General features: G+C 46.3%; 1 protein-coding gene across 2 annotated transcripts in view; it reads left to right on the top strand.

Annotated features, from left to right (window-relative positions):
• colec12 (collectin sub-family member 12) overlaps window positions 1-15401 on the top strand; it is a 130439-nt gene that overhangs the window by 86182 nt on the left and 28856 nt on the right. Inside the window, exons 6-8 of one of the 2 annotated variants that reach the window (XM_045694577.2) lie at window positions 3456-3572; window positions 3700-4297; window positions 13590-14498. In XM_045694577.2, coding sequence (XP_045550533.2) covers window positions 3456-3572; window positions 3700-4297; window positions 13590-14498 — 1624 coding nt within the window. The remainder of the gene's footprint in view (window positions 1-3455; window positions 3573-3699; window positions 4298-13589; window positions 14499-15401) is intronic. The other variant, XM_045694579.2, reaches the window with a different exon arrangement.

Below are 15401 nucleotides of genomic sequence, written 5' to 3'. Positions count from 1 at the left end.
GGCTTTACTATTCAAGTTTATTACTTCCCTGCCTGGGCTGATGAGACAGTGGATTGCGCAGTCAGATGGAACAGAGTAAATAGGCATTTTAACGTCATAGATTTAGCCGGTGGTATCTTGTGGAATAGACACCAGCTGGAATGCGCTTTTAACCAATCAGCATTCACGATTAGACAATTAATAATTGTCGAAACACATTGCTTGCTATAGATTTTTCACAAACATTCTATGAATTCAGGAAAACATGAAAATGACTTGCTTGTGCTCGCTTGTCAGAAAGTGTCATTCTTCCTGTGGGTGTATATGAACAGATTTTAATCAAATGTAATGTTGCTAAAACATTGTCAGCTCCACTAATAATGTGAGAAATTACACATTTAAACAAACTTACTCAGTCCGAAAGGTGTCAAGTCTAATGGTCACTGTAGTCTAATGCTTGGGTGTTGAGCTAGGTTGGTAATGCTTAGCCTAGGTATTGAGCTAGGTCGGTAATGCTTAGCCTAGGTATTGAGCTAGGTTGGTAATGCTTAGCTTGGTTGTTGAGCTAGGTTGGTAATGCTTAGCCTAGGTGTTGAGCTAGGTCGGTAATGCTTAGCCTAGGTGTTGAGCTAGGTCGGTAATGCTTAGCCAAGGTATTGAGCTAGGTTGGTAATGCTTAGCCTAGGTATTGAGCTAGGTCGGTAATGCTTAGCCTAGGTATTGAGCTAGGTTGGTAATGCTTAGCTTGGTTGTTGAGCTAGGTTGGTAATGCTTAGCCTAGGTGTTGAGCTAGGTCGGTAATGCTTAGCCTAGGTTTTGAGCTAGGTCGGTAATGCTTAGCCTAGGTATTGAGCTAGGTTGGTAATGCTTAGCTTGGTTGTTGAGCTAGGTTGGTAATGCTTAGCCTAGGTGTTGAGCTAGGTCGGTAATGCTTAGCCTAGGTATTGAGCTAGGTTGGTAATGCTTAGCTTGGGTGTTGAGCTAGGTCGGTAATGCTTAGCCTAGGTATTGAGCTAGGTTGGTAATGCTTAGCCTAGGTATTGAGCTAGGTCGGTAATGCTTAGCCTAGGTGTTGCGCTAGGTTGGTAATTGTTAGCTTGGTTGTTGAGCTAGGTTGGTAATGCTTAGCTTGGGTGTTGAGCTAGGTTGGTAATGCTTAGCCTAGGTGTTGAGCTAGGTCGGTAATGCTTAGCCTAGGTATTGAGCTAGGTTGGTAATGCTTAGCTTGGTTGTTCAGCTAGGTCGGTAATGCTTAGCCTAGGTACTGAGCTAGGTCGGTAATGCTTAGCCTAGGTATTGAGCTAGGTTGGTAATGTTTAGCCTAGGTGTTGAGCTAGGTTGGTAATGCTTAGCTTGGGTATTGAGCTAGGTTGGTAATGCTTAGCCTAGGTATTGAGCTAGGTTGGTAATGGTTAGCTTGGGTGTTGAGCTAGGTCAGTAATGCTTAGCCTAGGTATTGAGCTAGGTTGGTAATGCTTAGCCTAGGTATTGAGCTAGGTTGGTAATGCTTAGCCTGGGTATTGAGCTAGGTTGGTAATGGTTAGCTTGGGTGTTGAGCTAGGTCGGTAATGCTTAGCTTGGTTGTTGAGCTAGGTTGGTAATGCTTAGCCTAGGTGTTGAGCTAGGTCGGTAATGCTTAGCCTAGGTGTTGAGCTAAGTCGGTAATGACATGGGAACAAAGGGCACATATATACAAGTACAATCAGTGGGAATAAGGGCCAGGTGTCCGCAATGAAAGTTCCAGAGGGATCCATGACAGGTACATGGTTCTCGGGGAGTGTGTTCTGTACCTCCAATCAAGCTGATTTGCGAATTTTCATTGACATTGGTGTCTTATGTGACTCACCAGCTGGATTCAGTCTTATGTAGCAACATTTGAATTTCTGTTTTTTACATTGGATAAAAGTAGATACTCAGAACTACAAAATGGTATAGCATACACTGCATTTGAGGAAACAATGGGAAAGTAATTAAGCTTTGAAAGTTGATCAACTTGTAAACTCACTTTTGAGAAAAACGTCTTTCAATGTTTTGGTACAACTATTGGAGAGCCCTTCGTTGTCTACACCCATTCAGCATTGTTCACACTCTCTTAAGCCTTAGACCAACCCATCTCTTTAAGGGTTGATCCAACCGTTCTGTACTAACTTCCAGACATCTAAGAGAGAGAGAGAGAGAGAGAGAACAGCTCACTGAACCTTACTCGCCCCATTGCTCTATCTGTGGTTTCACGTTCAGAGCGCACATTGGACACTCTGGCTAATGAGTAGGGTTGTTCCGAAAGCTCTAACCTCACAACTACAGTCAAACACCCAACTGGCTAACATTGGCTAGCTACGTCCTGACACATAATGAGAGAACACCCCACTCAGACTATTTTACTCCCCCTAGCAGAGCTGGTTAGGCTGCTTTCATGATATCCAGAGCGTTGGTAACTAACTGTGCTGCTGGCAACAATTGAATTACGCTTTGTTGCCGATGTTTACTGACACCAGACATATTCAACGTGTGTTGAACGTTCAAATGCATCAGTTATTCTGCGCTCTGGTACACTAAGACGATAAGAAATGTAGCGAGTTAGCTAGCTAGGGAAACAATGAATCCCAACGCATGACGTAACGTTAGTTAGCGAGCCAGCCAGCTAACGTTAGCTAACTGTACACTTTAACTTGAAATGAAAATACTGTCAAAATTAGAGTGGAGTCTTTTGTTATGACATGTAGCTAGCTAGCTAAACAATGGACCATAAACTCATGACGTTACTACCCTGCATGAATCTGGAGGTAGCTAACCAACCATGTTATATGGCTATAACTAGTCAAGCAAATGTGTCTGAGATACGAACAACAAGATCATACACATAACGTTAGCTAGCGAGCCAGCCAGCTAAAGTTAGCTAGTAAACAGTACACTTGAAACTTGATATTAGGTTTATGCAGATTTACTACGCACATTTTTTTTTTAAAGCCGCGTTCGACACAATTACCTAGACATACTGACCAGCTCCAATAGACAGAAGCCTGCTATATGGCAGACTAATCCAAACTCATCTCCCGGCATGTCCAGCCCACTCATTATCTCAGCCAATCGTGGCTAATGGGAAGGTTGCTCACTCTTTCTGTGGGTAAACCAACTAGGCTTGTATTTTAACAATTTTATTTGTATTTACAGATAGCATTCAAGTTTGATATTAAGGGACATGAAAGTTCACATGTTCGAGAAGGCATTTCTGCCAAAAAATGCATTTTGATGAAAATATATTTTTTACGTTCAAACGGCTCTCCTGTGAAGTCGTGACTTACGACATACGCCTAGTTTTCTGAATCGGGTCACATTTTTGCTTAGATATTATGGTTTTAATTTAACATTGAGCATCAATCAATGCCTACTATTAAAATATAGCTTCAGTCAAAGCCTACTATTAATATATAGCTTCAATCAAAGTGCCCCTAATGATATATAACTATGTTTTCCAGGTGGATATCAGTAGTCTGAACAGGACACAGGCTCAGCGGGGCCGTCTACTCAGTGCCCTGCAGCGCAGTGTGGAGGATGCAGGACAGGCCGTGCAGAGACTGAAGAACAACTTTCATGTGGGATTGAGATACCACTCCTAACCCTGACCACACCACACCACACTGTAGTCATTAGGATTAGTGTTATTATAATACTAATGATGATGTTTATAATGATGACGATGATTATTATTATTATTTACAGGGCCTGCAGCAGACAGCCAGACAGACCCAGGCGGACACTGATTGGTTGAGAGAGAAGGTCCAGAACCTGCAGGTGTTGACAGCCAATAACTCGGCCTTGGCTCAGTCCAATGGGGAGGTGCTGGAGGACATGGGTCTGCAGCTGAACACTCTGATCAATCAGATCAAGAACACCTCCTTCCTGACTGAGGGACACAAGCAGAGCCTGCGCCTCTTCGAGGACCAGCAGAAAGACCACGAAAACACCACCTCCTCACGCTTTGACGAGATGGAGGCACGCCTCGACAGCCACGAGGGGGACATCAACCGCGTAACGGGGAACTTCAGCTTTGCCAATCAGCTCCTGGGAATAATCAGCTCTGAACTGAACAGCCTGCGCACCTGTGCTGAGACGGTGACTCACCACTCTGACCTGCTGTTGGGGCTGAATGGTAGTGTAGCGGAGGTCCAAGGGGCCGGGCTGGAGCTCCGAGCCCAGCAGGATGAGCTGACGGACAGGCTGGACAGGGAGATCAACAACCTGTCGGTCTTTATGGAGGAGATGAAGATGGTGGACAGAAAACAATCCCAACTCATCAGCAACTTCACCATCCTACAGGGTAATAGATAGCATACTATACAGATGACAATACTATTAAATTCAATAATACTATAGTAGTTATCAGCAACTTTACCATCCTACAGGGTAATATATCGTATACTATACATTTATTACTACTATTATACAGTATATAATACAACTATAATAATCATCACCAACTTCACTGTCCGATAGGGTAACGAATAGTATATTATAATATAATAATACTATTATATATAATAATACTATCGTAATCATCACCAACTTCACCAACCTACAGGATAATATATAGTATACTATACATATAATTATAATATTATATAGAATACAACTATAGTAATCATCACCAACTTCACCCTCCTACAGGGTTACATACAGAATACTATACATATAATAATAGTATTATATAATACTACTATAGTAATCATCACCAACTTCACCATCCTACAGGGTAATATATAGAATACTATACATATAATAATAGTATTATATAATACTACTATAGTAATCATCACCATCTTCACCACCCTACAAGTTCATATACAGTACCAGTCAAAAGTTTGGACACACCTACTCCTTCAAGGGTTTTCTTTATTCTTACTATTTTCTACGTTGTAGAATAATAGTGAAGACATCACAACTATGAAATAACACATACGGAATCATATAGTAACCAAAAAAGTGTTAAACAAATCAAAATCAAAATCAATTTTATATTGGAGGTGGCAGCGTAGCCTAGTGGTTAGAGTGTTGGACTAGTAACCGAAAGGTTGCAAGATCAAATCCCTGAGCTGACAAGGCACAAATCTGTTGTTCTGCCCCTGAGCAAGGCAGTTAACCCACTGTTCCTAGGCTGTCATTGAAAATAAGAATTTGTTCTTAACTGACTTGCCTAGTTAAATAAAGGTTAATAAAAATAACTCAAAGTTTCCTTGATGACAGATTTGCATGCTCTTGGCATTCTTTAAACCAGCTGCATGAGGTAGTCACCTGGAATGCATTTCAAATAACAGCTGTGCCTTGTTAAAAGTTCATTTGTGGAATTTATTCCTTCTTAATGGATTTGAGCCAATCAGTTGTATTATTGTAAAGGACACCAAAAAGAAGAAGAGACTTGCTTGGGCCAATAAACACGAGCAATGGACATTAGAGCGGTGGAAATCTGTTCATTCAGACCAAATTTGAGATTTTTGGTTCCAAACACCGTGTCTTTGTGAGACGCAGAGTAGGCGAATGGATGATCTTCGCATGTGTGGTTCCAATTGTGAAGCATGGAGGAGGAAGTGTGATGGTGTGGGGGTGCTTTGCTGATCACACTGTCTGTGATTTATTTAGAATTCAAGGCACACTTAACCAGCTTGGCTACCACAGCATTCTGCAGCGATACGCCATCCCATCTGGTTTGCGCTTAGTTGGACTATCATTTGTTTTTCAACAGGACAATGACCCAAAACACACATCCAGGCTATGTAAGGGCTATTTGACCAAGAAGGAGAGTGATGGAGTGCTGCATCAGATAACCTGGCCTCCACAATCACCCGATCGCAACCCAATTGAGATGGGTTGGGATGAGTTGGACCGCAGAGTGAAGGAAAAGCAGCCAACAAGTGCTCAGCATATGTGGGAAAGACTATTGGAAAAGCATTCCAGGTGACAACCTTGTGAAGCTGGTAGAGAGAATGCCAATAGTGTGCAAAGCTGTCATCAAGGCAAAGGGTGGCTACTTTGAAGAATCTCAAAGATAAAATATATTTTGATTTGTTTAAAACTTTTTGACTACTAAATGATTCAATATGTGTTATTTCATAGTTTTGGTGTCTTCACTATTATTCTACAATGTAGAAAATAATACAAATAAAGAAAAATCCTTGAATGAGTAGTTGTGTCCAAACCTTTGACTGGTATTGTATATATTGTGGCATACAGCAGGTCAGCCACCAGGGTGAGACTCGTCGAGGCCTGGTGACAGACGGAGTATACATCAAGAGGCGATGGCTCCATCTGCTGGACGTGCCAGGTCTCGACGGGCTCTCCGGACAGGACTAATTGGGGCTGATTGGGGATTGGTGAGTAATCAGGGGCTGATTGCTCACCAGCTGTACAAGTCCCATAAAGCTGCCTGAAGGGCAGCACACAGGAGAGAGACTGGGGGACGAAAGGACTCCCGTATAGTTGAGGACGGTACCAGAGGTAACAGGAGGGAGTTCAGTTTTTGATCCCCACAGGATACAGCAAGACCCAGAGCTCAGAAGACGGTATCCCGGGGAGGGTCTCTTGGGGGAGACCTATTATTTTCTTTTGGACTATTATTTTAATAAACACCTTTGAAACTGAGCTAATCCTACTTTGTCCATGTATGATCAGTGTAAATGTTTTGACCCAACCCCCTGGTCTGCCACAAGTGGTGGGAATGCGGGCATTCTGAAATCGTGGTCAGATCAGGGTTGACGTTTACGCAGCATCAGCATGGACGAGTTGATAGCTCAGTTCATCCGGGTCCAACAAGCCCAACAGGCGGTTCAGGAACGAACGCTGGAGGAACAGCGGCTACAAAACGTCCACCTCAATGAGGAAATCAGGAAACTACAAGGAGGAGCGTCTGCTGAATTACATCCAAACAAGTTTTTAACCTCTATGGGACCGGCGGGACGAATTCGTCCCACCTACGTAACAGCCACTGCCAGCCTGTGGCGCGATTTTCAAAATCTTCAAAATCCTATTACTTCAATTTCTCAAACATATGACTATTTTACAGCCATTTAAAGATAAGACTCTCGTTAATCTAACCACACTGTCCGATTTCAAAAAGGCTTTACAACGAAAGCAAAACATTAGATTATGTCAGCAGAGTACCAAGCCAGAAATAATCAGACACCCATTTTTCAAGCCAGCATATAATGTCACCAAAACCCAGAAGACAGCTAAATGCAGCACTCACCTTTGATGATCTTCATCAGATGACAACCCTAGGACATTATGTTATACAATACATGCATGTTTTGTTCAATCAAGTTCATATTTATATCAAAAACCAGCTTTTTACATTAGCATGTGACGTTCAGAACTAGCATACCCCCCGCAAACTTACGGGGAATTCGCTAACATTTTACTAAATTACTCACGATAAACGTTCACAAAAAGCATAACAATTATTTTAAGAATTATAGATACAGACCTCCTCTATGCACTCGATATGTCCGATTTTAAAATAGCTTTTTGGTGAAAGCACATTTTGCAATATTCTAAGTACATAACCCAGGCATCACGGGCTCGCTATTTAGACACCTGGCAAGTTTAGCACTCACCATAATCATATTTACTATTATAAAAATGTCATTACCTTTTGTTGTCTTCGTCAGAATGCACACCCAGGACGTCTACTTCAATAACAAATGTTGGTTTGGTCCAAAATAATCCATCGTTATATCCGAATAGCGGCGTTTTGTTCGTGCGTTCCAGACACTATCCGAAATAGTAAAGAAGTGTCGCGCGCTTGGCGCAATTCCTGACAATAAAATTCAAAGTATTCAATTGCCGTACGTCGAAGCATGTCAACCGCTGTTTAAAATCAATTTTTACGTCATTTTTCTCGTAGAAAAGCGATAAAATTCCGACAGGGAATCTCCTTTTCGGCAAACAGAGGAAAAAATCCCAAAGGCGGGGGCGGTCGGGGTCACGCGCATAAGCTAGTGTCTCTTGATGGGCCACTTGAGAAAGGCGATAATGTGTTTCAGCCTGGGGCTGGAATGACGACATTCTCTTTTTTCCCGGGCTCTGAGAGCCTATGGACGACGTGGGAAGTGTCACGTTAGAGCAGAGATCCTTAGTAAATGATAGAGATGGCAAAGAAGTTCCAGAAATGGTCAGACAGGCCACTTCCTGTAAAGGAATCTCTCAGGTTTTGACCTGCCATTTGAGTTCTGTTATACTCACAGACACCATTCAAACAGTTTTAGAAAATTTAGGGTGTTTTCTATCCATATGTAATAAGTATATGCATATTCTAGTTACTGAGTAGGAGTGGTAACCAGATTAAATCGGGTATGTTTTTTATCCAGCCGTGTCAATGCTGCCCCCTAGCCCTAACAGGTTAATCAAGCTAACAGAAGATGAAGACATCGAAACCTACCTCTGTACGTTTGAACGGACAGCTCTACGGGAAGGATGGCAGAAGTGGGCAGAAGTGGGACTGCCCAAAAGGCGTATTGGGACCTGAACGATGAACAGGCGGCTAACTATGACGGACTCAAACGGGAGATACTCAGCCACTACGGGTACAGCCTGGCCCATCGGGCTCAACTATTCCATGACTGAAGGTTCGTAGCCGACGCATCCCCCCGAGCCCAGATGAGCAACCTACTGCGCGTCACCAGGGGATGGCTCCTAACCGACGTATCCACCCTCTCCATCCTAGACAAAGTGGTCCTGGATCACGTCCTACGGGCACTACCCCACGACATGAAGAGGGCAGCAAGTCTATGCACTCCCCAGACCTTGGAGGGTCTCCTGGAAGCAGTGGAGATGCATCAGAACACTCAGGCCCTGCTGAGTGGAAGCCGGGCTGAGTCGGTGACCCGTTGAACCAGGATACTGAACGTGGTAGGAAGATGTCCATTTCCTGTGTTCACAGGGACACAAAGCGGTATCCAACCATATGGGCCAACATCGTGACGCCACAAGGGAACTGCCAGATGATGGTGGGTGCAGTATCAGAGTTTTGTACCTCTCCTAGTGGGACGAGATTGTCCTCTGTTCGTGGCCCTGTGGGGGCACGAGCTGAGGAAGAAGGTACGAGCCGGCCGAAGACAAGAGCGTGGACGACCCATCACCTATGCGGCCCGGAAGCAAATGGTTGATCAACCTGTATCTATGTGTCTGGAGTCAGAGTCGGAGGGGGTGCCGGAACTTGACCCCCTTGGGGAACCACGGGAAGAAGAGCCCAGCCTCCCCCTCCTCGATTTCGAGGGGCCAGTCGAGACATCCCCTGGGGGCCAAATGGGACAATTCGGGACGGCCCAGTGGGAGGATCCTAACTTGAAAGCCGCTGCAGCCCAAGTGATAGCGGTGGATGGACAGCTACTTGCGGGGTGAATGACTGGTAATTCCCCCATTTCCAAATCAAGAATAACCTTTTGTATCAGGTGTCGCACCAACAGGGGGAACTTCGAGAGGTATTGTTTCTGCCCAGACGGTACGTGGGAACCGTTCTTCAGCTGGCCCACCTATTGGGGGCGCACCTGGGAATGGACAAGACCCGGGAACAGATCGCCGCCGGTTTCACTGACCCGAGATGAAGAGGGCCATGGAAGATTACTGTCGCAGCTGCCCGAAGTATCAAATGACTGCCCCAAAGGCACACTTCCATCGATCATCGAGGTGCCCTTTGAACTCATCGCCATGGACATAGTGGGACCCCTGGTAAAAACAGCACGAGGACACCAGTACATCCTGGTAATAGTGGACTATGCCACCCGGTATCCCGAGGCCATTCACCTACGGGCGGCAGTATCCAAGGGAATCGCCCAGGAGCTGTTCCACCTCTTTAGCCGGGTGGGCATCCCGAACGAGATCCTGACAGACCAAGTTACAGAGTTTATGTCCCGCCTAATGAAAGATTTGTGTGCCCTCCTGCAGATCAAGTAGATCTGGACCTCCGTTTTCCACCCGCAGATGGATGGGCACATCGAGCGGTTAAATAAAACGCTCAAACAAATGCTGCGGAAGGTCATCGAGCAGGACGGGAAGAACTGGGACCAGCTACTACCCCACCTAATGTTCTCAATCCGAGAAGTACCCCAGTCCTCCACTGGGTTTTCCCCTTTCGAACTCCTCTACGGGAGGAGGCCACAAGGCCTACTGGACCTCGCCAAAGCCCAAACGACCCCCTTACGCAGCGTGGTAGAGAACGTGGAGACGATGAGGGAGCGGATGACAGCCATATGGCCAGTCGTGAGGGAACATATGGAGAAGGCCCAACGTGCCCAAGCCCAGGTTTAAAATCGGGGAGCCCACCCCCGAGAATTCTACGTGGGAGACAGGGTGTTGGTCTTAATCCCCACGACCGACAGTAAGTTCCTGGCAACATGGCACGGGCCATACGAGGTGATCGAGAAGCTGGGACCTGTTAATTACCGCATACGGCAGCTGGGGAGACAGAAACCCCAACAGATTTACCACGTGAACCTGTTGAAGAAGTGGCACGAGAGGACAGCCTTGGCCGTGTTATGGTCGGGACCCAGGATGCCAACGGTACCAGTGGTGGTGCCAAGCAATGAGGACCTCGACCCAGCCCAGAAGCAAGAGTTCAGGGAGCTCATCGATCGGGAACACAGCAGTGTTCTCCGAGAAGCCGGGCCGCACAACCCTCATTGAACACCACATCCGTACCCGGCCAGGGGAAACGGTACGAAAGAGGCCATATTGGAAACAGGAAGAGGAGGCTATGCTGAGGATGGGGGTCATTGAAGAGTCTCACAGTGCATGGTGCAGCCCCATTGTGTTGGTGCCCAAACCGGATGGTAGCCTGCGCTTCTGTAATGATTTCCGGGGTGTGAACGACATAAGCTTGTTCAACGCCTACCCCATGCCGAGGGTGGACAAGCTCATCGACCGATTGGGAAAGGCCCAGTACATCAGTACCCTTGACCTGACCAAAGGATATTGGCAGGTACCGTTGGCAGCCTCCTCCCGGTAGAAGATGGAGTTTTCGACACCAGACGGGTTGTATCAGTACCGGGTGCTCCCGTTTGGACTCCACGGAGCCCCGCCCACATTCCAGCGACTGATGAACAAAGTACTTCGACCACACCAGCAGTACGCAGCAGCATATCTGGATGATATCATCATCCACAGCCAAGGTTGGGAAGAGCACCTGATGTGCCTCCAGACGGTGCTGGACGCACTCAGACAAGCCGGGATGACTGCGAACCCCAAAAAATGCAAACTAGTGTTTGTGGAGGTGGAGTACCTTGGTTATTTGATCGGACAGGGGAACGTCAAGCCCCAGGAGAGGAAGGTTCATGCGGTACGTGACTGGCCCGTTCCACACACCAAGACACAGATCAAGTCCTTCCTGGGACTGGCAGGATACTATAGCCGGTTTATCCCCAACTTTGCAGCTTTAGCTTCCCCTCTCACTGATCTAACCAGGGCCCGCCTCCTGAAAACAGTGAAATGGACGGACGAGACAGAAGCAGCATTCAGACGTCTGAAGGAAGCGCTGTGCTCCCATCCGATTCTCGTAACGCCCGATTTCCAGGTGCCGATGTTGGTCCAGACGGATGCATGTGATATGGGACTAGGGGTCGTTCTGTCCCAGATACACGATTGGGAGGAGCACCCCATCATGTACATCAGAAGAAAGCTGGTTCATTGAGAAGAAAAGTACTCTATTGTTGAGAAAGAGTGTCTAGCGGTGAAGTGGGCGCTTGACACTCTCAAGTATTATCTGTTAGGTACCCACTTCACCCTGGTCACGGACCATGCTCTCCTGGTTTGGAAGACCAGGGGAAAGGACTCAAACAATCGGGTCACCAGGTGGTTCTTGTCCCTTCAATGCTTATTTTTCTGTTGTGCACAGGTCAGGGGTGAAGCATGGAAACGCGGATGCCCTATGGAGAAGGGAGACATACGTTGCACTGATGACGGGGGGGGGGGGGGGGGGGGTGTACAGCAGGTCAGCCACCAGGGGGAGACTCGTCGAGGTGATGGTTCCAACTGCTGGACCTTTTCTTTTGGACTATTATTTTAATAAACACCTTTGAAACTGAGCTAATCCTACTCTGTCCGTGTCTGATCTGCGTAAACGCTTTGACCCAACCCCCTGGTCTGCCACATTTTATATATATATATATATATATATATATATATATATATATATATATATATATATATATATATATATATATATATATATATATCACAAAAGTGAGTACACCCCTCACATTTTTGTAAATATTTGAGTATATCTTTTCATGTGACAACACTGAATAAATGACACTTTGCTACAATGTAAAGTAGTGAGTGTACAGCTTGTATAACAGTGTAAATTTGTTGTCCCCTCAAAATAACTCAACACAAAGCCATTAATGTCGAAACCGCTGGCAACAAGAGTACACCCCTAAGTGAAAATATCCAAATTGGGCCCAATTAGCCATTTTCCCTCCCCGGTGTCATGTGACTCGTTAGTGTTACAAGGTCTCAGGTGTGAATGGGGAGCAGGTGTGTTAAATTTGGTGTCATCGCTCTCACACTCCCTCATACTGACTGGTCACTGGAAGTTCAACATGGCACCTCATAGCAAAGAACTCTCTGAGGATCTGAAAAAAAGAATTGTTGCTCTACATAAAGATGGCCTGGGCTATAAGAAGAATGCCAAGACCCTGAAACTGAGCTGCAGCACGGTGGCCAAGACCATACAGTGGTTTAGCAGGACAGGTTCCACTCAGAACAGGCCTCGCCAAGGTCGACCAAAGAAGTTGAGTGCACGTGCTCAGCGTCATATCCAGAGGTTGTCTTTGGGAAATAGACGTATGAGTACGGAGTACAAAGATAAGTGTGTCTTGGCTACAGTCAAGCATGGTGGTGGGAGTGTCATGGAGCTACAGTTCATTGAGGGAACCATGAATGCCAACATGTACTGTGACATACTGAAGCAGAGCATGATCCCCTCCCTTTGGAGACTGGGCCGCAGGGCAGTATTCCAACATGATAACGACCCCAAACACACCTCCAAGACGACCACTGCCTTGCTAAAGAAGCTGAGGGTAAAGGTGATGGACTGGCCAAGCATGTCTCCAGACCTAAACCCTATTGAGCATCTGTGGGGCATCGTCAAACGGAAGGTGGAGGAGTGCAAGGTCTCTAACATCCACCAGCTCCGTGATGTCGTCATGGAGGAGTGGAAGAGGACTCCAGTGGCAACCTGTGAAGCTCTGGTGAACTCCATGCCCAAGAGGGTTAAGGCAGTGCTGGAAAATGATGGTGGCCACACAAAATATTGACACTTTGGGCCCAATTTGGATATTTTCACTTAGGGGTGTACTCACTTTTGTTGCCAGTTGATCATATTACTCCAGTACTAGCCACTCTACAATGGCTTCCTGTTAATGGCTGTGTGTTGTTTTATTTTGAGGGGACAGCACATTTACACTGTTATACAAGCTGTACACTCACTACTTTACATTGTAGCAAAGTGTAATTTCTTCATTTCTTCAGATATAATCAAATATTTACAGAAATATGAGGGGTGTACTCACTTTTGTGATATACTGTATATGTGTGTAATAGAATGTTCCCCTCCTGTGTTTCAGGTCCTCCGGGACCAAGGGGGGCCAGAGGCGACAAGGGACTTCAGGGGCCCATAGGCCAGCAGGGTCAGAAGGGGGAGCGAGGGGACAAGGGGGTGGCGGGGCTGCAGGGCCCTAAAGGAGAGAAGGGTTCTGATGGCCCCCCAGGGGTGGCAGGGCTGAAGGGGCACCCAGGGGCCCTGGGAAGCCTCGGTCCTAAAGGCTACAGGGGTTCTGGGGGTCGGCTTGGGACCTCAGGGGAGAAGGGAGAACCTGGAGCTCAGGGCCTGGTGGGCAGAGATGGACAGGCTGGTCCTCAGGGAGCCCAAGGCCCTCAGGGGGCGAGAGGCCAAGATGGATCCTCAGGAACAGAGGGACCTCGTGGGCTGGTAGGACCCATCGGCCCACTGGGGCCTCCAGGGTTACCTGGCCTCCCTTTTCGAGTTGTAATACCCCCTATGGTGACAAACTCCCCTATAATGGTGCAGGCCCCCCGTATGGAGCCAGATGAGCCTGGGCAGCCAGAGGAACCATATCAGCCTGGGCAGCGGGGGGGACCAGATCAGCCTGGGCAGCCAGAGGAACCAGATCAACCTGAGCAGCAAGGGGAACCAGATCAGCCTATGCAGCCAGGGGAACCAGATCAACCTGGGCAGCCAGGGGAACCAGATCAACCTGGGCAGCCAGAGGAACCAGATCAGCCTGGGCAGCCAGGGGAACCAGATCAGCCTGGGCAGCCAGGGGAACCAGATCAGCCTGGGCAGCCAGGGGAACCAGATCAACCTGGGCAGCCAGAGGAACCAGATCAGCCTGGGCAGCCACAGGAACCAGATCAACCTGGGCAGCCTAAAGAATCAGTGGTGCCTGCTGTGGAACCAAAAGCCTCTGTTTCTCAACAGGTCCAACCTTCTCGCTCAACCACACCTGCTCCAGGTGAGCCCATTAGGATGTACAATATATGTTCTCTATGTTCAGAAATGATTGGAAAATGTTGTTGTTGTGGGACACTAACATAGCGCTTTTCCAGGCTGCCCGTCCCAGTGGAGCAGCTTCATCCCCAGCTGCTACTACTTCTGGATTCTGTAAAAATATATGTTATTGTTGTGGGATACTAACAGGGTCGATGTTGTACCAGGCTGATATAGTGTTATTGTAGTAAAGAAGCTGATATAGTGCTGTGATACAGTAATAACCAGGCTGATATAGTGTTGATATAGTAACGAAGCTGACATAGTGTTGCAAAACAGTAGTAACCAGGCTGATATAGTGTTGTGATACAGTAGAAACAAGACTGATTTAGTGTTGTGATACAGTAGTAACCAGGCTGATATAGTGTTGTGATAGTAACTAGGCATATATAGTGTTGTGATACAGTACTAACCAGGCTGATATAGTGTTGTGATAGTAACCAGGTTGATATAGTGTTGTGATACAGTAGTAACCAGGCTGACATAATGTTGTGACACAGTAATACCCAGGCTGATATAGTGTTGTGATAGTAACCAGGCTGATATAGTGTTGTGATAGTAACCAGTCTGATATAGTGTTGTGATAGTAACCAGGCTGATATAGTGTTGTGATAGTAACCAGGCTGATTCAGTGTTGTGATAGTAACCAGGCTGATATAGTGTTGTGATAGTAACCAGGCTGATATAGTGTTGTGATAGTAACCAGGGTGATATAGTGTTGTGATAGTAACCAGGCTGATATAGTGTTGTGATAGTAACCAGGCTGATATAATGTTGTGATGTGATAGTAACCAGGCTGATATAATGTTGTGATGTGATAGTAACCAGGCTGATATAATGTTGTGATACAATAGTAACCAGGCTGATA

Source organism: Salmo salar, chromosome 14, assembly GCF_965601325.2.
Source record: "Salmo salar chromosome 14, fSalSal1, whole genome shotgun sequence".
Taxonomy (NCBI): Eukaryota; Metazoa; Chordata; class Actinopteri; order Salmoniformes; family Salmonidae; genus Salmo; species Salmo salar.
This window is presented reverse-complemented; position numbering and strand designations above follow the sequence as displayed.